The 24,207-nt window shown below is 38.4% G+C and overlaps 1 protein-coding gene across 1 annotated transcript in view; it reads left to right on the top strand.

The window, feature by feature from the left end:
- The first annotated feature begins 227 nt into the window (after nt 1–227).
- pdgfc (platelet derived growth factor c) overlaps nt 228–24,207 on the top strand; it is a 47,001-nt gene continuing 23,021 nt past the window's right edge. Inside the window, exon 1 of the mRNA XM_080900871.1 lies at nt 228–983. Within this exon, the coding sequence (XP_080756997.1) occupies nt 806–983 (178 nt within the window). The 5' untranslated portion in view covers nt 228–805. The remainder of the gene's footprint in view (nt 984–24,207) is intronic.

Below are 24,207 nucleotides of genomic sequence, written 5' to 3'. Positions count from 1 at the left end.
GTAAACCTTATCCTTAACAACAGACTGTGTGATCTCGGGAGGCTGAAACTTTTGGCTAGAAATTATTTGAAAAGTGCGCAACCATCAAACAAACAAAACAAAAACAAAACATAAAACGGACCCGTAAGGGAGTGAAACACCTCGTTAAACCAGGCAGCAACTGAATAGTTAACATCCTGGGAGTTTCCTCCGCTGAGAAGTTGTACTTTATGTATAGCACCTGTTGTGCGTCAGTTGCCAGTCTCCAAAAAGCCAACCCCGGGCGCGCAGCGATATTTTATCTCAGGCTCCAAGTTATGACTCTAGACCGCGCCAGAAAACAGAAAACGTCTCGGTGTTGCGAATGGTTTCAAAGTACAGGCTGTATCAAGTTGCTTCACTCTCTCGCTGTCTCTGTGTGTGAGCCTTTGCTGTAATGCGTAAAGATCTGCAGGGATTTATCAGACGGAGTGAAGAACGCACCGTGGACGCGCGCTTTCCCCAAAATGCGACTGTGTCTTTCTAATGTTCTCGTCGCGTAGATTATATGCGTGCATAAGGGTGTTTTTTATAACTAATACCGGGATTATAGCAACATAAAACTAAACTTTGCTCAACTTCCCATTGAACCAACAGGTGCGCATTTGCTCTGCGCAGCAGCGGCAGGTTCGGAACCTCCGCAGAGGAGTCGTTCTAACTTCTCAAGTTAAAATTTTGTTCCCGAACTTTCCTCCGAAGGACTGATGCTTAAAATTAAGTGGATTTTACTCTGCGCTTATCCTCTCCAAATGTGTCCGAAACAGCACTGGTGCCCTGTAAACGACGCATGTGTGTGGTGATACAAACCGTCCCGTCTACAGCGCTTTGTGATCGCCGGCTACCACTCATCCAAATGATCCTTCCATTAATATTCCTTCTTGCATCGCTTCTCCAACAATATGGCTCGGAAGCTGAATCAAGTCATGTCAGCAAATTTCCCCTACCAAGCGTAAAGGAGCAAAACGGTGAGTTTCGATGCATTCTAGTTCATTCTTAAAAGTTCAAACTTTTGAATGATTGCTCACACAACCTAGATGCTCATTCTTACTGGGCTTAAAGACATTCCTTTCAAAAAGTACATCTTTTGAATGAATAGAAGCATTTTATTTAGTTCAACCAGTATTATCCAGGATAGGAAGTGCAGTATTACCCTTTACCTTTAAAGCGTACCCCGTATGCTTAAAAGGAGAAACCCTTCTGAAATTCCTTGCCCCTCGGGAGAAGTTTTTCTTGTGATCATAAAAAAAGGCTCCATTCATTCAGGAGCAGTCACTCAGGGCGATGTAATTTGGGGCTCATGTGAAATGACTCCAATGAACTTCACTAATTCTGAAATCCTTCCCCCCATTTTTCCCTGTTTAATTTTATTTCCATGCTAATGACAAGAGTATAACTGTGTTTAGCTAAGTAAGTAAATAATTAGCCTCCAGTGATTGTTTTGCCATCATGGGGAATTTGACAGTCTTTGTTGTTCTTTGTTGTTGTAAGCATCTTTCAAATCTTAATTTAATACTTAAGATTGTGTATTATGATTATTAGTTTTGGCTTATTTTAAGTTTTATATCTTGATCCCTTATATTCCCAGTGCTGACATTATCTCTTCATAACAAACTTTATATGTCCTGCATATGAATGACAAAGGTTTATAAGAATTACAAAAGAAGCCAAGACATGCTGGTACAAGAAATGTAAGTCCAAAAAGCTTGCCATAGAATAGTTTATGTGTGACCGATCCTGTGCATGTGAGCCTTTTAGTCAGGAGTCCTAAAATGTGATGTTTGATTATTATTTTGCTTATGTGAAGCACATAACAAGTCGTGACATAGAAGCAGACTATACAGTAACAGTCAGGGTTGGGAAATCAGAGCCTCCTGGTGGGATATCCAGGTTTAATCAGGACGGCTGAGAAAGGAAAACAACAGAGAGGAGGGAGGGAGGGCAGGGAGAGTGATGAAGGAGGTGGAGGGGAAGTGTGGTGGGGGAGATGTTAAACTGTCAAGGAACTCTTTAAAAAGGCGGTCACACTTTGGCTGAGGGCAAAGCTGGCCAGACCGTCTGTAACCTTTGACTGGAGTGTCTGAGTGCTCTATTCTGCTGTGCTTGATTGCAGATGCTCTGTGAGACAATTTGATATCGATCTGACGGAGGGGAGAAGCCAGACCTGTCTGGCATGTTTAGTAGTAGTTGCCTGGAGAGTTACGGTCCCCAGTCGTATTAAACTTGGCAAGCGGCTGCTGATGACTCCATAAGATATCAGAGGGCACCATCTCCCATTGAGAGCCAGAGCTGTGCAGAGTAACCATCTGTCACAATGAATGATTTGGACAAAAACTCTCAAAATGAACTCTAAAATCAAAATTCTGTGTTTTGGGGTAATAAATAACGTCAACATTTCTTTGCTCCACTGGTGAGAATAATGTTACAGTGTTGTGCATGTCATTTTTATGTGTTTGCCACATGACTATAGGGTTTCATGGTTATTAAGAGGAAACACTGCTAAAAATGACTTCTCCAGGCACTACAAAGAAGCTGTGTAGTGTAAGGTTTTGAAAATGAAATAGCGCTGAAGGAAAGTACATGTATCAATCTAGCTCAAGCGCTACCCCAGCCTTTGGTCTTCAACATATTGTTTTATTAAAGGTAAAACAACATTGCTGTTTCTGAAAAAGTTAGAAACAACAATGTTGTCCTGTTTTTGCCAGAAAGGCAAAAACAGCCTACCTCTCTGGAATGAAGCAAATAACATCAGAGGATCAGATCCAGCGAGTATTACTTTCATTCTCAAGCATTTGCAAGAGGAAATCAAAAGTTTATATCATCATAAAACACATTTTATATGAGACAGGATTTTGATTTGTGATGAAACAACATGATTCACAGTCTGTATACTATGATGTAGCACTGATTGACTTATTATTTAATAGCCTATAAGCTTGTTTCATTATGCAGTGATGGCCTGATACCAGTTGTCAACACTGCAAACCCAGCTAAAGCTCCATCTCAGCTTCCCGATCACACAGGTCATCTCAGGGGCACCTCTTATATCACTTCTCCGAGATAAGTGGTTTGCCTTCTCTTTCCCGTAGAAGGCCATGTTTTTTTTGCCAAGGCCACCCATAAGCAGAGAGCCAGATATTTTCAGAAAAATCCAGCAACAGATATTTGTAGGAGATGCGGATTACCTGTGATATTCCCACATAACCCCCCGAGCACCACTGGAGGAAGGTATGCACCACACTAGACCTGCCAATGATCACAGAGGCTGCTGTTCCGCTAAAGATTAAGAGATTAGAGGGAGGACTGGGGTCATAAGGATCAACGGCCTATGGGGAACATATGCAGTGTACCACTTATACATAGATGGAGGACAGAGGAGCATTATACATTCAGTGGATTATGATTATGATGTAGACAAACAAGACATTTGCACCGGGAACATACTGGGTGGCCTCGTATGAATCGTGACTTTTTCAGGTGTAACATAGAATACAATATTTGTTTATTCTCCGATAGCTGAGAACAGCTGTTAATAGCATATTTGTAGAGTAGCAAAGGAGGAGGAGTCCTTTTGGTTGCCGGCAAAATCCTATTCATTTAAGTGATTGACAGCTAAAGTACTTCTAAGGCTTGCCTAGCCACAGTATTTAAAAGATTACCAACTGCCTTGAGAAATACTTGGTAATTTAATAAAGAGTCAAAGATCTTAGCCTGTGTACAAAATCACTTACGGCAAGAAGTAAATTGCAACTCCTAAGAAGCATTTTTGTAAGAAATATTTCATCATAGAGCTGAAACGTTTATACTGAAACTAAATTAAGTTTAGTTTATCTGGCTGAGTGAAAGCACTTTTTGACTTTGGGTCAACTTTTATTCAAGGATTAATGCATCTAAAAACTTTAATTGTACTCGGTGGAGCAGGTGTTCATGACAGAGCTTTAAATTTGTATCTTTCTCTGTCTAAAGTTGAAATCATTTTAAACAGCTGACACAATGAAAATATAGTAAAAACATAAAAACCTAATATAAAATCACTGTCCCACTCTTTATGGTGAAACAAGCATTTCATACAAATTATGATACTATTATGCCATCTCATATCATATTGTACAGTATGCGTATTGTGTAATTGTTAAAGTTAAGAAGAAGTATAATGTCTTTGTTTTTGTTTTGTTCTCAGCCCACTGTTACAAAATCTGCCCTGACAAGACCAAACATAGTCATTTGTAATGGGTCAAGCCTCTTCTACTAAATGTGACCAGCTGGCATTCATGTATCCACCATGTTATTTTAAGTGGTTTCCATAGTGCTTAGCTCTGGGTTCAAATATGAAATTACAACTATGACTCTGAAACCAGTCAAACAAAATGTGCCTGCCTTGGAATTTCAACTCATTCTTTTATACAGGTTAGATGTTTCCTGACCCTGGGAAAGCTTGTTTCCACTTAGGGGGATCCGTGCTTTGATGGATATGCTTGAATGAATGAATGCAGCACTATGCAGTTAATCATTGTATTGGGCAGTGGAATAGCAGCTGGTATGCTTGTCTGAATTAAAACCATCAAAGAAAATGGATGGCTTGAATGTTCAATAAACTCAGTGGGAAGCATAGAGGGCAGACGTTACACCAAGGAGATCACTATAGTGAGATGAAAAACACAATTATAAGGAGGTTTATCAGGGTTTTTATTTGCTGACTGAACGTGATGGATTTTTTTCATTTATACAAACGAGTTTGGCTTCTTTTCCCTGTCTAATATGGAAGTCACTAAATACACCAGCTTCTGAATAACCATTTAGTGTTAGTAAGAGAAAGAAAAATGCACTTATGTGAATTTTCCACAACAGTAGCAGTAGAAACCACTGGATACAAGCAGGTCTATATCTTCTGGAAAGAGGAAATTTTCCCCTCAACATCTCACTCCAGAGTGGGGGACCCTGGATAAAAGTGTCTATGTTTTTCCTGTCAGCACTATTTGAACATGGAGTGCTGTATTTGGCAAGCAAAGCATGCCACCGCCTGCCTGCTGTTTGTCATTTCAGGCAGCCAGTGCACCGTCTCTCCCACCACCTCAAGAGGCTTTCCGGGGGCTCTGGGTCATAGGTTTAAGCTCTAGTGAGGAAAAATAGTATCTATAGAAACCTATTCTGTCTTTTCTTGGCTCGGTGTTTGTGAATTTTTCTTCACTGCACACAATGCTTTGGCTGCCAGTGGTATAATGAAGACCATTTTGTTATACAAACAAAATGCATGAGGGGGAAGGGGACTAATACCTTAAAGCTACTTTCCACTGCTCCTTATTCATAAGGGGTCACCACAGTGGGTAGTTCCACAAATTTGATTTGGGAGGTTTTTGCACCAGATGCCTTCCTGATGTAAACGTCAAGGGATGTGCATCCCCTCTTTGGAGAACAAGGGGACTGAAACCTCGTTCTCCAAAAAAAACTAATCACTTTCATTGCCTCTTTGCAGCAGCACATCAAGAAACAGTAAAATAGTGAACCACATAATGTTTTTGTGTCAGTTTTACACACATAATTTGACTTTATTTGAAGATTTGCTTCTCCCAACCTGTTAACTGTCATTTTCCTTTTAGCTTAGCTTTGACTTCAACCAGTCACTGCAACCTGTTCTCCACCCCAAAGGCTTCAAATTGCATTGCACTGGCTAGTCTTTTTCATGCATTTTTCATCATGCATCGTGGTGCTATAAAGTTCAATCGTCCCTCAGCATATTAAATGGATTCACTTCCATTAAATGGATTGCAAGAAAATGCTCTGCTTGTGCTGCAAGGAAATGATGGACAAACCTGTTGGATATGGCGGAACTTTGTTTTGGTGGTTAACGTGAAAGGTTATGGTTTAATACAAACAATAGTGTTTTTATAAAACTAAACACACAGTGTGGGTGCTTAAATCTAAAAGAAAATTCACAGAAAAGACAAAGTTGAAAAAAAATCATATACAAAAAGCAAACTGAAGAGATAATAATAGCAATCCAAGCTGGGACTTGAATTCCTGTCTTCTGATTTAAAGCAATGTGATTATGCTATGAGCCTTTCAACTTGCCTCCTACCTTTTGGGCTTTTATTATTGCTTGTTTCTTCCTTTTGAGGCACAATAGTAAGGGATCATCCACTACATTACAATATGATGAGAACAAATTCTTGAAATAGCAACAGTATGTAACAAGTAGGAAGTAACAACGAGTTGATCTTTGAGGGAACAACTTGGTCTCTTAACAAAATCTGATTTTCTGTGTACATGGAAACAACCTTTTCTTTCTATCTAATGATTTCAACGATAGTACTAACTAATTAATGTCTAACTGATAATAGAATAAAAGGAAAAAATGAGCAGTTTTTTCAAAACATCCCACAGTTATTCATTCATTACTCCCCATGTAAAAGACATTCAGTAGTTTGGTCAACAGCAGCAATTCCTACTATTCAGCATTATTTTAAGTATCACTGAGAGATACATGGAAGCACAAAGGTAATCTTCTATAAAATTGGATCCAAGTCATCATGGGATGCAGCTGAAAGTACTGAATTTTGTGTTAAGATTTACTTTTCCGCTGTATTGCAAAATTGTAAGACTGCCCTCTTTTTTTAAAGTTAAGTAACTTCAAGTGTCAACATGAATAGGTGCCTGTAACGTGTATTAGAGTTGTCAGTTTTACATTGGCTAAAACGTATCCACATTTCCTAAAACATGTGTTTAACATTTTCAAATGGACTGTTTTCATCCCAAAGAGGATCTTTTTCAAATTCCTTCATGAAGACAGAATGCATGAAAGAACCTGAAAACTAAAGGGTTGGTTAAGTCTTTCATAAAATCTGTTTTTGGAAATGTGAACACAGTACATCTTCATCTTAGTAGGCATGGAGTAAGTCGCTTAAGTTTGAATAGATTTAGACGTTCAGTAGGTCCACTTTATGTACTCTGGTGCATTTGAAAGTGAAAAATCTGGATGTTAGTGAGGAAACACATTCATTTTCATGCTGTAAAAGGATAAATATTGTTGTAAAATAATATATTTTCTTGCTGTGTTTCTTTGCTCACAGTTTCTTATCAGCTCAATGTCTGTAGCAGGCTCATTGTCCTGTCTCTGTCTGCTGCCCTCAAATAAGAAATCCACTTTCTGAAATATTACCAGCTTCCAGATAAGAATTGAGAGCAAGCAATATCATTTCAAATGTTCAGCTTTGTCAGTGTTTCCTGGTGAATAGTTGTTCTGAAAGCTGCCATTTCACTCACATTGTTAAAAATGTTATATTATACTCCACAAGCAAAATAAATACAGATAACTTTTCTATCATGTTTTTTTTTCCTTATCAGCAAAATGAAATTACTTAAATCGAAAAGCAATTTAGCTCCCTAAATGGAAGGACTTGGTAAATGTTATCAGCTGCTTTGGCACAATAACTCAAGTAGCTACAGCATGACTAGCTGGCACAGAACAAAGCAGTTACACATGAAGCAGGATGAATAAAACAAAGCAAAAAGAAAAGGAGAAATTCTGGTTTAAATGCATGTTTTCCAGAGTGTGCTTATTCTCATAGTCTGATGAAGTGTCGGACTAGTTCAGTATATCTGGCTAAAGTAAAAGTTACTTATCACAGCAAATACCAGCTATTCTCTGTAAATTAACATGGTGTTCAAAACAGAATTTGCATTTTCTTACTGGAAAAAATGGTTACTGATTTATATTATTACTTCTTTTGGAGAAAAATGCATCCATAGAGCAAGATATGCTTATTTTTATTGCACCATTGGATGAGACAAAGGCCTGCATTAACACATGACCATCACAATGTAAATTGCATTTCATTTTCATTTAGGTAATTTGTCACTCCAATCAAAGTAATCTATCCCCTCTATTGTTTATATCACATTTCCATGGTTGTATATACACTCAACAAAAATATAAACGCAACACCTTTGTTACTGCTCCCATTCCCCATGGGATGGACGTAGAGACCTAAAATTCATTCCAGATACACAATATAACCATCCCTCCCAAACAGTGGTCACAAATCAGTCCAAATGTGTGGTAGTGGGCACATCTGCTATATTGAGATAATCCATCCCACCTCACAGGTGTGCCACATCAGGATGCTGATCTGACATCATGAGTAGTGCACAGGTGTACCTCAGACTGCCCACAACAAAAGGCCACCCTGGAATGTGCAGTTTTTTGCACTATTGGGGGTCTGGGGACCCAGAACCGGTCAGTATCTGGTGTGACCACCATTTGCCTCATGCAGTGCAACACATCGTCGCATGGAGTCTATCAGATTGTCAATTGTGGCCTGTGGAATGTTGGTCCACTCCACTTCAATGGCTGTGCGAGGTTGTTGGATATTCGTGGGAACTGGTACACGCTGTCGTATACGCCGGTCAAGCACATCCCGAACATGCTCAATGGGTGACATGTCCGGTGAGTATGCTGGCCATGCAAGAACTGGGACATTCTCAGCTGCCATCTGCCCTGAACAATGTGAACCATGATTCATCCGTGAAGCGCACACCTCTCCAACGTGCCAGACGCCATCGAATGTGAGCATTTGCCCACACAAGTCTGTTACGGCGACGAGCTGGAGTCAGGTCAAGACCCCGATGAGGACGACGGGCATGCAGTTGAGCGTCCCTGAGACGGTTTCTGACAGTTTGTGCAGAAATTGTTTGGTTGTGCAAACCAATTGTTCCAGCAGCTGTCTGGGTGGCTGGTCTCAGACGATCTTGGAGGTGAACCTGCTGGATGTGGAGGTCCTGGGCTGGTGTGGTTACACGAGGTCTGCGGTTGTGAGGCCGGTTGGATGTGCTGCCATATTCTCTGAAACGCCTGTGGAGACGGCTTATGGTTGAGAAATGAACATTCAATGCACGGGCGACAGATCTGGTTGACATTCCTGCTGTCGGCATGCCAATTGCACGCTCCCTCATTGCTTGTGGCATCTGTGGCATTTTGCTGTGAGACAAAACTGCACATTCCAGGGTGGCCTTTTGTTGTGGGCAGTCTGAGGTACACCTGTGCACTACTCATGATGTCAGATCAGCATCCTGATGTGGCACACCTGTGAGGTGGGATGGATTATCTCAATATAGCAGATGTGCCCACTACCACACATTTGGACTGATTTGTGACCACTGTTTGGGAGGGATGGTTATATTGTGTATCTGGAATGAATTTTAGGTCTCTACGTCCATCCCATGGGGAATGGGAGCAGTAACAAAGGTGTTGCGTTTATATTTTTGTTGAGTGTATTTCACTTTGACAATCTTTAATATGGGCTGCATAAGAATTTGAGTTGCACAGTCGTAATTTAGGTACATTTAGCTCTGAAAACAAAACATGTCAAGGTAAGAAATTGCACTTATCTCTGAAGCCTTGTAATATAAAAACTATGATAGAAATGTTTAAAAGGGGGGGGGGGCTCTAAAAAATTGTTCGATCAAAGTCTGACAAGAATCAGTGTCGTTCTTGTTGTAACCAAACAGATTCCCTCTAAAACAGGAGGTTCCATTGATAAAATATTTGGATCATCTTGAGGCTGTGAAGTTTGAAACCTGGCCAATGTGGCACTGTTTTAACACAGACCTCAGTTGTCCTGTGAGTATTGGTTTTCTTACGGTAACTGGAATTCCAGCCTTGACTAAATATCTTGGCAGTGAGATGAGTTGACCTTGGTTACCGTCTCTGGCATGTCTGCATAACGTGGCAGATGTCATCACCTTCTATCACAGAGGTATTTCACTGTCCTGTTTTGACTCTTCAGATTCACCATCTGTCTATCTATCTATCTATCTATCTATCTATCTATCTATCTATCTATCTATCTATCTATCTATCTATCTGGTAGTTACTAAGGAAAATAAAAGCTCTAAACTAATGTAGATAAGGTGGAACTTCTGGAACTGTTTTCTTACACAATCATCCTTACTTATCTCTAATGTCTAATGTTAACCAGATGTAATACCATAATAACTGTTTAATAACATAGATAGGATGGGTTCAAAAGCAGTCCTTTAAAGGGCTTTATCTGGTTCTGTGGTCTTAATGGCACTTAATGAGTAAATTTCTCCAGGCAATTTGAAGAACTTGGAGGTTTTCTGTTGGTTTAGGCTGGGTGAGTTGCTTCTGTTGGACTGACTTGATGAAACTGAGATCAGGGATTTATGAGAGCGTCTCACTGATGATAGATCTTTATGAGTCTGGCTCTACTTGGAGTGATTGTCATGCTTCAGAAGAAATTTGGGACTCTTCGCATGTTTTTTTAGTGCAGTTTCATGGTGGCCAAGAATCTAAACATCTAGAGCTTCTAAAACTTTTTTTTTTAAACTGCAGCTATTTGTGAAAAGTTGCTCTGTTTTAGGACATTGCTAAGTCTAAGATCCATGCCAAAATGGGGCATATATCTTAGAGGAAAGTAAACAGTTGAGCCATGAATCAGGGATTGTAGCATGAAGACCCAACACTGTGGCACAAATAATCCCAGCTGTCCCCCTTCCTCTTCATTATGATGAGAAGGGTTCATCATGTGTGAAACTGAGACTAGGTTCATCTGATGCAGCAGAGATATTTCATGGTTATCAAGCACCATCATTAAGCATGCTAATTTTAGAAAGAGGCAGCAAGAGTTAGCGATGTGTGAACACCCTCATACAGCTCAGAATATATATTAGACAGATCAGTGCTTAATGTGTAGTTTTGGCAGTTTATGAGAATAAGCCAATGATCTGTATATAATGGTAGCATTTTACTAACTTAAAAACATAATTTTAAATATAAAAAGCAAAATCTGTATTTACAGCACCCATTTGGAAAGAATACATTTTCATTGGATTGGGCATAAACAAGCCTGTATGTTTCATTTAATCAGTAAAACAACTTTAAAAGCATGCAGTATATTTTATGAACTTATAACAAAGCTGTGCAGTATACTACAACCCAAGTCCAAACATAGAAAAAGCTGTGCAGTGTCGTGTAAATGTGGACTGTTTGTCAGGTGCATTGTTGGCATATATTTCCAGGCTTCTGTAATTAAATATTTTCATTACAGTGCGTGTAATGCCTTGCAATACAAACTACAGCTTATAGTGGGTATCTTCTTGTTTTCGTTCAGTAGAGACTTGGCAGTTTCCTTTGTGTTTAATCAACTTGTGCACCAATCTGACCAGGAAAAAATACATCTGCGTGGGACTACTTGAACTGCTCTACCGTTCAGGGACATTTTTTACCTGATCGATTACAATCTACAAGAGTCAATACTAAAGTAAATACTTTTTAGATTAATATTTTATCCCTTGCAGCATGGTGTGCATCAGGTCAAGGTCTTTGGGCTGTTTTTGGCTTGCCAGAGCTCATGCATGCATAGCTGAACTATTTAGCATATCAGTGAACTTTATCTTTTCATGTGTTGCTTATGGAGGTAACTGGATATGTACAACATGATTCAATATTCTGAGTATATATGAAGTTATTTCTTTTGCTTTCAGTTTTCAGTCACTAAACAAATTCCAATGGAAATTAAATGGTCTTTATTTCTTGTTTATGTGCCACTGGAGGAGAGTGAGAAAAGAACCAGAAGCTATTAAAGGGAGATGTGAAATATCCCATCTCTAATGCATTTAAGGGGGTAAAATAAAAAGCACACCTGTCCCAGTAATCACTGGTACACTGCCGTCTCATGCTGGTCGGATTATGTCATCTAGCACATGGTGAGATGTGATATACAATGCTATGCCAGTGCCATACAGAGTCGGTAACCTAATCACACGTACTATTTTGAGAATGTATGGCTTTTCCCAAAGCACAAATAGGTTTTCGGGCATGCTGGATGTAGTCACCCCCGGCATTCTTACGCTTGGATCCCCAAGAGAGGGTATCCGTTTCATTTCCAGTCCAGCTGGAATGAAAATACACATTAGCTATTAGGTCTTATGACTGACCAGAATGATTTGCCAACTGTGTGTGAGCATGTTCATGTATCAATGTCTGCATGCAGAACAGGACCTTCAGCAGTTTCTTTTTAACAAAACATGAGTGACTTTTACTTTTACTCAAGTATGTTGGGGTACAGGGTTATCCTGTGGCGCTGGGAAGTGTTTTGTGTTCAAGGTAAATCTTTGGCATAGGAACTTACAGTTTGTTGGATACGAAAGGGAAGCAATTTTACTTGTGGAATTTGGAGCTTCTTCAAATGTCGAATGTAATACTGGACGCAACATCATCATATAGGATCAAGTTTAAAGCATGAATTATTTGTTTGTCAATCACCTGATTAAGCTGGAACTGGGAACAGAGAACAAATTAAGACAGAACATAATATTACTCGTCACAAAGATGACATCTGAAGTAGAATTTCTACGGATTTTCTTATAATAATGTTCAAAATTTGATATTGTTTGTTTTCATGTTGGGCCAATAAATTAACATCTATTTCTTGTTATACATGCAGTGAAGATACATGTGGTTGTATTTCCTGCAAGAACCAACAAGCGCCAAAGATTAACTAAAAGCCTTTCTACAAAAGATTGTAAAGAGATATGCAGACACTTGACTTGGCCTTTTGTATTCCATTCACAATGTACTGAACAAAATTGTGATGAATATGATACACTGTGTTAATGTGGCAATTTGTTGCAGGGCTGCTGTCCTTGTACACGGAAAAAAAAGCTGGCAAAACAAAGTAACTTACTGGAAGAGCGGGCTTTATTCATTCAACAGGGAATCTTATAGTAGGTTAGTAAGGGATCCCTTGACACTTCTTTCTTTCACTTTTTTTTGGAACATGAATTCTAGTTTAATGTTGAATAGGTTGCAGTATGGGTACTGTGATGAGCTCTCTGAGCATGTTTTCATGCTAAATGCTTTAAACAGATTGTACTTAATGATTAAAAGGGAATGTGATTGTGGTTGTGTTTGGTGCAGATGGGCATAATATAAAGGGCTCAAGTGCCCAGATGTTGCATAGCTCAGTATCACTTGAGGCATACAACATTTGAGAAACTCGATGATGTGGAATTACACACAGGGACCATGGTGCGATTAGAAGATGGCAACAAATTTAGAACTGTTATAAATGTGAAATATAGAAATGGTGCGATAATATTTATGGCACCTTTAAAGCAGAATATTGTCATTTAGGAAGTACTGGGCATAATGTGTTTTACTACTAGGTATTATGCCATTTAACTACACCATTGGGTGTGGCATTTCTCACAGCAGGCTTGTATTAGCAGGAAAAGCACATGTGTGCCAATAAGCTGTGCCAGAATGCACAATACATGGGTCAGACGAGCCTTTATTAATGTATTAGACAGATCCATGACTGGAAAGTCAAAATATCCACTGTGACTAAGAGGTGTTTAATGTTGTTGTTGACATGGAATTGTGTTACATCTGGATACAAGTGGAAACAAGAATGACGATAAATCCCCTGAAAGGTCTTAAATGTCTAGCGTTATGTGTATTAAAGGCCTTCAACCTTAAATGAAGTTAAAGATAGTGTTCACAGACTGAGCGGAAAGATTGAGTTTATCTCCACACCGGTGATCATTGACATGACATAAAGCGGGCACTCTGCCACGTCAGGTAATGAACATTTCAATAGGACAAAAAACGCTGTTTATTTTTTTGAGTTTTGTTTAGTTTCTAGGTTTAGCATGTTTTATGTCTTATCTTTTGTCTTGGCTGATCTTAAACCTCAGCAGTGTATCCAAGCTTGGTAGCTTTGTCCCTTGTAAATTTAGTTCCCATTTGTGCTGTAAAAAAATGTTAAAGGGCACCTGTTATGGCTCCTATTTTTATTCTTGGAGTCAACTAAGTTCAGGTAGAACTTCATAATATAGCCCATAACGTATAATTGTAAATTTAGGGTGTATTTCCCCCCCATCTAAAATGCTTAACAATAGGTGGTTAGCTGACTTTGGTCAAGTATTTGATTGGAATTCCTCCTTTAGGAGGTAGTTTGGCCACTTTCAACCAGTTGGAGACCCCGTGGCAGACCCAGGACACACTGGTGTGACCATTTATTTCAAAATGCAGGTGACAATAAAATGTGCAAAAATGATTAATAATAGACTAATAATAGACTAAATGAATAAAATATAGACATATCTGTATCTAGGGTCATCTTGGGAGTGAAAGAGAATGCCCACTACTACTCACCAGTTGTATTTCTCCAAGACTTCCACAGTCCATTTTCTTCTTCACATGGAAGATTGTTTGATAACAGCTTGAAGGACACCTCATGAATGAATAATGCTGTGAGAAAGAGTGACTCTGTAAGAACTCTGTCTTTCACAAGAAAAGGTGCCCCTTTTTCCTTCTCCTCCTCCTCCTACTTCACATTTTTCATCTCTTCAGCTGTCTCTAATTAGGACTTTTACAGACGACAGCATTAAAATGGCCCGGAACTACTGCAACTAATGAGACACCAATGACAAGGCAGATCTTTCATGCACAACTCCGTTTGTCAAAATCTATCTTTCATTTTGTGCTTTGACAGCCAAAGTTTGTTCAGCACTTTGTTTCCCTTCACACCTGTTGACAGGCTTTAGCGGAGATTTAAGCAGGTCACCGAGTTGGCTTGTTTTTGGCAACGTTTGCAGTATTGGATGCTTTCAGTGTTCAGTTTTCACAGGCAGATTATGGACGTGTTTGCATGCTTGGTGTCAGTGTAGCGTTTGTTTTAACCACTCTGCTGCTGCCAGTGTTTCTGTTATAAATATAACTGAAAATATATTAAATATTGTCAGTTATCACATAGGCAGAGAGCAGCTGGATTTGCAGTCAAATGCTATTTACATTCGTCATTGTATTGTAAGATAGGTTTGAACGTAAGTATGAATTCAAAAACTCAAGTAATTTGTGAAAACAAAGATTTTAAAAATAAAAAAGATCACTCACATGGTCCTACATCATTTAAATTTAGATAACTACTATTGAAAAAACATGTTCAAACTGACTGATGATCAGGTGACTCAAAAGTCAAACTAATTAGTAGGAGACTTTTTTACTTCTTATTGTGTAAGTGGTTGTGTGTGTGTGTGGTGCATGTGTGTGTTTTGCTTTGTTAGAGCAGTATTTAGTACAGTAGTTTTTAGGTACATAACAAGCTTGTTATCATCTGAATTCTCAGTCATCTGAATCATACTGTCAAAGCACAAACATTTACTGTTATTGTAAAGTGACTTCAATTAGTCTACCTAAATAGCCTAAAAAGAGATCAAGTAACGAACAGGACTTGTTGCTTCAAAGCAGAAAATAATTGGTTACTCATTAAAGGCAAACTCATTACTCATAGGTACTTTTTAGCAACTACAAATGAAGGTAAACTCATTTGCAGTCAGACCAGAAAAAGAGTATTCCAAAGTATACTGAGTTAATATTTACTCTGTTGATGCAGTAGAAAAACAAACATTCTTGTCTTCCACCATGACCGCCAGTCACATTCAAAGCAAATGTGCGTGATTGGTGTAAGTGAATCGATTTGGTTTTGACCAATAAGGTTTCCTGCTTAGTACCAATGACTGCACATAGCACTCCAGAATTTCAGTCAAAATTGAATGAAGTTTATAAGCTGCGAACAAATAAGAAACGCTTTAATACATGTCATATAGGATACAATTTGATTCATTGTTATGTCTACGTTTTGGTCTACATGTGGTGTTTACTGTACCTTGGCTATAGCATTGGTTAGCACCATTACCTGACAGTAAGACTGTTCCTGGCTGGCTGGGGCTCTTCTGTGTTTTCCCTGTGCTTCCATAGGTTCTCTACATGTTCTCCAAGTTAACCCCACAGTCCCTAAGACATCAATTGTAAATTGTCCATAGGTGTTACTGTGACCATGAGTGGTCTATATCTTTCTGTTGGCCCCACAATACACTGGCAACCTCCCTAGGCTATACCTTGCCCCCACCCCCTCCATTACTTGACGTATTTACTCAGATGCACATATTCGCTTATGTTAGAGGAACAGACATCTGTTTTGTATCCATTTATCTCCAGAGATAATTATGTGGCTATTGTTGCTTGAATGCAGCATCATGAATATTCATTGTTTCTAAAGATAAAATAATCATCAAACTGTGAGGTTATGTTTGGAAGCAAACAGATGCGGATGATTAAAAGGCCTTTTTACGAGCAGCAGGAGAGTCAGACAGCCTTCAGATTGTCCTGAAACAGTGGACAATGTGAGACTCAGTGACCTGTGTAGAGGAAAATTGGAAGCTAAGTGGTGAGAGTTCCCATTTATTTGTTATATCGAAAGCTGTTTCCTAAACGAGCTCATAAAAATTATGTCCAGTGAGTTTGATGATATCACAGTGCTCCTCAGGAAATTTCAGCCATTGAGTAGTATTATATTTGTGTAGCAGGATGCAGATGTTATAGAATGTCAGGCAAGATTTACTTGCAGTTCAGGTGCTGAAGTCCAGTTAAGAAAGTTCACCTTACGCAACAAAAAATGTGATGATTTACGCAGAGAGACACCATAAAATAATCACTGGATGTGTTTATAAATGAGTGAGCTTGTTTTAAATGAGATATTGTTTGACTTAATGATTTGGTTTTTTTTGTTGTTTTTTTTTGTTTTTTTTTTTGTTTTTTTTTTGTTTTTGTTTTTTTTGGAAGTGACTTAATGATTTGTATGCAATTAGCCATTCAGAATCAGCTAAGGTGAAGCATGAAAGGTCACTGAATCACCAGCTTCATCTGGTGCTTAATGAGTTAATCAGAGCTATTGGAGAAGACAGCAGCCTGACTTTCACACTCAATTGGCATTTAATTTCATTCATGCAGTGTGACACGCCCATGTCTTACACCAGGAAGGCCCCCCCCCCCCCCCCTTCCCCTTTTTCATTGAAATCAATCAGTGCAAGGTGCCAAATTTCCCCTTAACCAGCAAACATGTCCATCTCTGTTCTTGCAATAACTTGCACAGAGCTGGAATGTAGCTGCCTGTCTCTATTCTAATCTCACATAAACTGTGGTAGTATTTAATATGCTCTGAAATGTGAAATTTTGTAATTTTGTAACAGGGCTTAATGACATAATGAGAGAAAGATTTAATGTTTAAGATAATTAGATAATTGAAGAAAATTGTTTTTTCTTAAAACCAGACAACACTCCATTGTACTTCTTTATATAATTGATTAAAGTGACCCATAAGGAGAATTAACTTGCATACTTTAAGTCACTGAATTACCTTCAAACATCACCCTTCAGAAACATCAGTTTCCCCTTTTTCTAATCCTGAAATTGCCACTCATGTCAACTCTGAAGATCCAGGTACAAACATGTTTAGTTTAGCAAATCCAGCCTCTTGGCAACTTGGTATTCTGGGGTGCAGACACTATTCTCTCACATCTGAAAGATATACATTTCCTCCTGTTTTCTTTTCTTTCTTTTTTAGGTTCAACAAAATAAGTGAGTTTGAATTTGATTAAGGGACATAAGGACATAGTTGACTGAATTACCAACAAAGGAAGAACCAACGTCTATGGCTTTGAACACGGTTTCATCAGTTTGAATCTTGTATACATTCTGTACACAACAACCCAAGGCTTCTTTTCTGCAGTTCTTGTGTTTGGAAGAAAAAGCAGGATGTCACAGGAAAAGAGCAGTTGTGCTCAGTAAACCCTCCCTTGGTAAATAGAGGTTCAAAGGGGTATATTTTCATTACCCTAGGTTCAGAGCTACAGCCTCTCTTCTGTCGACAGCTGGACCAAAAGGTTACAGAGGCTTGGTCGGGTGGCAGTAATTAGAGATCCACGACAAGCTCCTTAAAGAAACTGATCTGTATTTGGAATCAGAGCCATAGACCAAAGAATTTATCTTTAAATTGCCAATACTGAACTGAATTGAGCTGTATGTTTATCTATTTCTATACTGAATGCTTTTCTCTTACAGCAAAAATCCCATCAGACCATTCGAGGTTTTACCCAGATTTTCTTGCGTTGCTGCAAGCTTCTTAAAGGGTTGCTTAGAGGTTATGTTTGCCAAGTAAATTGTAAGTTTATTTTTTGGGAATTCAAGGCAGATGTTGTGTTTAGATAATCATTGCTTAGTAGCTGCAATGCTCTTAGTTTTTACATTACAGTGATCACTGGGAGTTCTCTGTTACTTGGATTTTTCTGATTTAAGATAAGATTAAAGTAATGGGACAAGGGAGGAAGATGTGTGAAGACAAACTCATTGAGTGTCTGACTTTGGCTGCTCTCCAAGTTGCAACCTAAGCTTTCCTGACATTCCAGAACATACTTGTGTGGTCCCAGAACAATTTAGAAATCATTAGTTGAAAACATTATTGACCTCCTGTAAGCCCTGCATTGTTGATTTGAATGTTTCTATCTCAGGGGAGAGCTCCAGGGAGCTCCAAGGTGGGTTATGGTCAGGTCTCAAATCTCTCAGCTATGTTCATTGCAAAATCTGGATCTTTGATCAGTCTTAATAGCAGTGTCTGGATCTGGTAAAGCAAAGCTGTCTTCCAATCTGGCTCGTCACAGATCAAACTGTAATTTTCTCCAAATATCCAGCTGTCCAGCACACAGATGTGACTACAAAGCAGCCTGAAGCTGCCATCCACAGCTGTGAAACAAAGTTTAAAAAAGACCTAATTCATCTGTCATTGCCTTTTTTTCTTCTTCTTCTTTAGCCAGAAGGGGACGGTACTTCTGTCTCCTAGTGTTTCACATTTCACAGCTCTGCTTTGTTTTCTTTCTTTTTTCAACTATCAGTCCATCCTCTTTACAATAATTAGCTTTGATATTAATTATGTGCATGACAGCTAACAAGGAAATTCAGGTGGATGAGGGGCATCGTTGTATAATGCAGCACATGACAGCAATTTTAAGACAGAGAGAAGCTTGTACACTGTTGTAACTTGTGCAAAACTAGAATGATTTAGAAATTGTCTGTTTGAATTAGGCAACAGTGAGTAACTACAGACTTCATAAATGATAAAGAACAATAATGAGGTTGAGTGAATTTATTCTTCACTTAATGGCTGATTTTTATGCTGATATCATGTCTAAATCCAGGCTCAGACACAGAATTCCAGAGGGTCAGAAACACTGACACTCAATCTTTCTTTTTCTAAATGCCAAACACAAGTGCGTGCACTAATTAGAGGCTCCAAGAAATCATTGAGGGGTGTGGAAGCATTGTAATCTGAGGAGAGGCCGTTGTGTGGTGGCTAGTGCTAGATGGGACCAAAGCCTGAGGGGTTGAAAGACTTCAGTTTAGGTTTGGTGTGTCTGCCAGTGGTGTGCAGTCATAACATGAGCTTGCACACTCCTGTGCATTCACTGTCATTAACAGCCTGCAGCTGTGGCTTTGGAAAAACTTATCACGATTTGTAATCATTTCTCAGATAACACTGTGCATTGCGCTAAGGATATCTTTCACAGCCATCGGTGGCTTGAGGACTTAATAATATAACTTTAGTGTTTTTTAGCATAGGCTATTTTTATGCATTCTGAGAGATACTACTTTGTATAATAATTGTTATCTACCAACTATAGTCTCACAGTAATGCTAATTTTAACTCTTAAAGTTGATGTGTTTTACTTTTCCAGAAAATCAGAACTGTGAATTTTCCTTTTCATCTTAATGAAAAAAATCGAGGCGATCGTGGCTCAAGAGTTGGCAGTTCGTCTTGTAATCGGAAGGTTGCCGGTTCTAGCCCCCAGCTCTGACAGTCTCGGTCGTGTGTCCTTGGGCAAGACACTTCCCCTGTTGCCTACTGGTGGCGCCAGTGTCCGGCAGCCTCGCCTCTGTGGCTACAATGTAGCTTGCCATCACCAGTGTGTGAATGTGTGGATGACTGAATGTAGTGTAAAGCGCTTTGGGGTCCACAGGGACTAAGTAAAGCGCTATATATATATACACAAATACAGGCCATTTACCATTTACTAGCGTAAAGCTTACATTTTAATTGTTCATTTTTGCAGTGCACTGCTTTTAGCAAATCATATACCAGTAATTTATAGCAACACATGCTTTGTATCATTTACTTAAAATAATACAAGGAAAACAACATGAACCAAATTTTACTTTTAATTGTAGTAAATGAAAATTTAAATATCCTTTCTATTTAGGGTTTTAGGTAGACACAGACCTGGTATGAAATGGGCCATCTGATATAATCTTTAAATGTTCTACAGCAGGTGTGAGCAGATGTTGTTCATCTCCTCTTAGTCAAGTTGATCTTGTGGCTAAAGGAGGACCACCATTCATTCAAATCTAGAAGGTAAATGCTCTGAGGTCATTAACCATGACTTTTCTGACTTCCATGTAGGTCGTTTCATGAAAAAGGAACGTTTCAATGCAGGGGATCAACAGTATCACATTAATACATTAACGCTCAAGAAAACCATGTGGTTCAGGCCTTTAGTGCAAGGACTGATTCCATATCTTTTGACCTATAACTCCCTCACTTAAAATGTTTTTACAGGTAGTAGTTTTCCCCTAATGATAGAACTGGATGCTTAAAAGGTTTGAAAAGTGAAACAGACGCGAGCATATGTTTGGCAAATCCTTTCCTCCCTTTGTTGGTGTAAAAACATTGAAAGGAAAAAGATTTTCTGAGTAGCATGTTATAAGTTTCCCAAATTAATCATTGCAAGTCCAATAAACTGTCTTATCCTCTTGTGTCCTTTGGGATCAGCGTGTAAATTACACCTGGAATCACACAGACTGCCCTTTTCAGCATACAAACCCATAGTCTTTTGTACGTTTCTAGGTAGATCCAAAGGGGATTTTGTTTTGTCTTTTTTCTCAGATATTATTAAAAAATGATAAAAATTATCAATTAAGTATCTGCAGTGGGATCTATTCTAAGGACTTATAGATGTGCTTATTCAGTCTAGTTAGGCTGTCAGTCAAACTTGCATTAACTTGACATCCATGTCAGCTAAAAATATAAATAACATCAATGATATTTATAGATGATATCTACAATTGTATATATCAAACAATGATAAGCTGAGTAAATGCAAAATGCAGTTTTAAAATGATTTTAAAGTGATCCAAACCTACTTGGCCCCATTTGAAAAAGTAATTGCCCCCCAAACCAAATAACTAGTTGTACCAAGCTCGGCAGCAAGTTCTTGGATTTCTTGAGATGTTGTTTTGATTCTTTTGTTACCTCGTGGATGAGTCGTTGATGAACTCCTCGAGTAATTTGGGTGGGCTGGCCACTATTTGGCCACTATTACACTGAGTTTTCTCAATTTGTAGATGATGACTCTCACTGTGGTCCCAAAGCCTTAAAAATGTCTTTGTACACCTTTCCAGACTGACATCTTTTCTCAAGTTTCTTTAAATTGTGGGATTATGATTTTTTGGGAGGGTTTTTGTGAAATTGAACTCAGATTTGCAAAAAATGTGGTTAGTCACAGATAATTCATGATTTGAAAGGCAGGGGGCAAATACTTTTTTACACAGGAGCAGAAACTTTAAATTAGCTTTTTTCCCTTAATTAATGAAATCTGTTTTTGTTTTGTTTGTTTTTCTTTTTGGTTTCTTTTATGTTTTACACTTATATAAATTGTTGAGGTGACTTTTAATAACACATTTAAAACTTTGTATGATATATGATGACATATCCAAAAGATCAAAGGTCAGAGTTATTGTGACTTCAATTCAATTCAATTTTATTTATATAACATCACAACAAAAGTCGCCTCAAGGCGCTTCATATGCATCCTACTCTTGTAAACATGACATACCTGGAAGATATTTCCCTATATTGAGCCACAGCCAGCTTCTTGGGAGAAACCTGTCCGAGTATATCAGGGGTCAAAATGTCATATAAAAAAAGAAAGCTTTCACTTGACACATTATCTCATATCTTTGTGGAGAAATTTGGGCCCACTCTTCTTTATAATGTTGCTTTACTTCAGTGAGGTTTTCGTCTAAGCAAAGTTCCCTTAAGTTCCCAAATCTTGAAGCGATTCTGTTTCTATTAGTGAAAAAAAAAAACAAGTCTAAATGATCACCCCTGCACCATTGTGCTTTACAGTTGGGATCAGGTGTTTATGTAAAAATGTTGTGTGAATGCTCCAAATCAGCAAACTACTAAAAACTCTGAATTTATAGAGGTGGTCATACTTACTGATGATCAGTTAATCACGTGCATTTGATCAGCAGCACATTTATGCTACTTACCCTCTTAATTCACATCAAATACCTGTGAGCGATACTTTTTGATTTGCAAAGTAATGCATTGAACCCTGTGCAAAACTGCCCTTTTCACAAAACTAAAATGTTATTTTATCTGAAGAACAAAAATGGGAATCCAAACATGCTTCATATTTAGCAGAACACTAGATAATGACACAAATCTTAAAGCTGTTCAAACTTTTTAGATCACGTTTCAGCTTCCAGGTTTTAGAAATTGTTGCTTTTGTTAATTCTAGATTTACAAATGTGGTTTTAAAAATGTTTTGTTTTTACACAAAAGGTGCAACTGCAAGTTTCTTCAACTTTTGCGGTATTCTTTTCAAACCTGCTATGCTTCCTCTTCTGCCCAACATGCAGAAGCTATGTCTGGCAGATTAAAGGGTTCCGCAGAGCCAAATTATTTTTTAATGGTATGAAAGTTTCTCGTGGCATGTTTCAGCTCCTTTTTTCTGGCTGGCTGACTGTAAACCCAAATGCAATAAATATCTTAAGCAGGTCGGGAATTTACTGCACCTGTAGTAACCACTGCACTAATTTAATAAGCAACAGATGTTGGACTGATTGCACTGAAGCTGGAACACATGCAGTAAAAGAAGGGAATTCTTTGTTAGGTACAGTTTCATCAAAAATGCTGCAGCTATGTTGCACAGAGGCTCCTCATTCATTTTGATCAATAAGTAACAGAGCTGAAATTTGGATTTAGTATCATAGTGACTCAGCTGTCGATTACCAGGCAGGAAATAGCTGTTGTGAGTGGTTATCTGTGATCTATGCGAGGCTGAGAAAGTATTGGGCCAATCTTTTACCAGCTTTGGTCAAAATTATAAAATCATTTAATTAAGGTGCTGAAAATACATTCATACTGATTTATTGTGAATTTATTCAGTTAATTTATCAACTGTTAAAACAGAAAAAAAAAAACAGTATTTCCTTTAAAACTGTTTATGTAAAACCCCACATGAGAAACACATGTATTGCTTTCTCAGGTTTGAATAGCGGCTTGCTAGGCCAAAATTATGTCTGCTACTGTACTATAAGCAATACTACTGCCAGATAAACTCCTAAGCTAAGGATTAATTTAATGAGATACAGTAATTTTAGAATGTGAAGAAAGATGAATTTAGTGAACCTAACAAAAGCCAGGATGAATGATTTTCATTCTTCCATCTGGTTGTTTATGAGAAACATGCAGCAGCTTGGACAAAGGAGCCATTATCATTAGTTAATCTTAGCTTAAAGCTATATTTCATTTAATAAAGCATCTGGGTTTAAATGCAAGTGTGTGTGAGCACTTTTACTGTATAACTGTTACGGCCCCATTATTTGTTAAGATGTGTGTTATAAATCCTGTTATAAGAGTAGTATATATCTCACTATTTTCATATTTCTTTCCTTGTGTCTACTAATCTAAGTGTTCACACAATCATCGTTTTCTGTATGGGCATTTTAGTTTTCCTTTGGCAGGGGAAAGGTTAATGTTTAGCAGCATGAATGGTTCACCCACTAATGTGTGAACAAAGCACAATGGCTGCAGTGTATAGGCTCCTATTTATTCAGAGTCACTTCCTCCCTTAATAGTTAACTCTACTTTACTCACAGAGAAAAAAGTAGGTCAAGGAAAAGTCATATTTGAGGTAATTCACTCTAGGGGACCACATCTCTGATCATTAGATGACATTGGTTAACCCTGAGTGTGAGGTCATTTTCAAGTCAAAGTTACACCCAGAACATGGCCTGAGTGTTAGCGTGTCTGTGCATATTACAGTGCACTGAGGATAAATTACAGAGGGAGGCTATCAATGAGAAGGCTGAAAAGGAAAAAGCATGAAAAGACAGTGTTTATATGAAAGAAGGAGGTTGTTTTTTTACCATGTGGATTCGACTTTAATCAGATGTTGGTTCTCAGGTGATGTACTCTCACTTTTAAGGACTCTCTGCTTTGATGCAAGTGCATAAAAGATCCACAAAGAAGAATCACTCTGATAATTCATTCT

Source organism: Rhamphochromis sp. 'chilingali', assembly GCF_963969265.1.
Source record: "Rhamphochromis sp. 'chilingali' genome assembly, chromosome: 13".
Classification (NCBI taxonomy): domain Eukaryota; kingdom Metazoa; phylum Chordata; class Actinopteri; order Cichliformes; family Cichlidae; genus Rhamphochromis; species Rhamphochromis sp. 'chilingali'.
The sequence above is the reverse complement of the archived record's forward strand: the minus strand, read 5'-3'. Positions and strand labels throughout refer to the sequence as shown.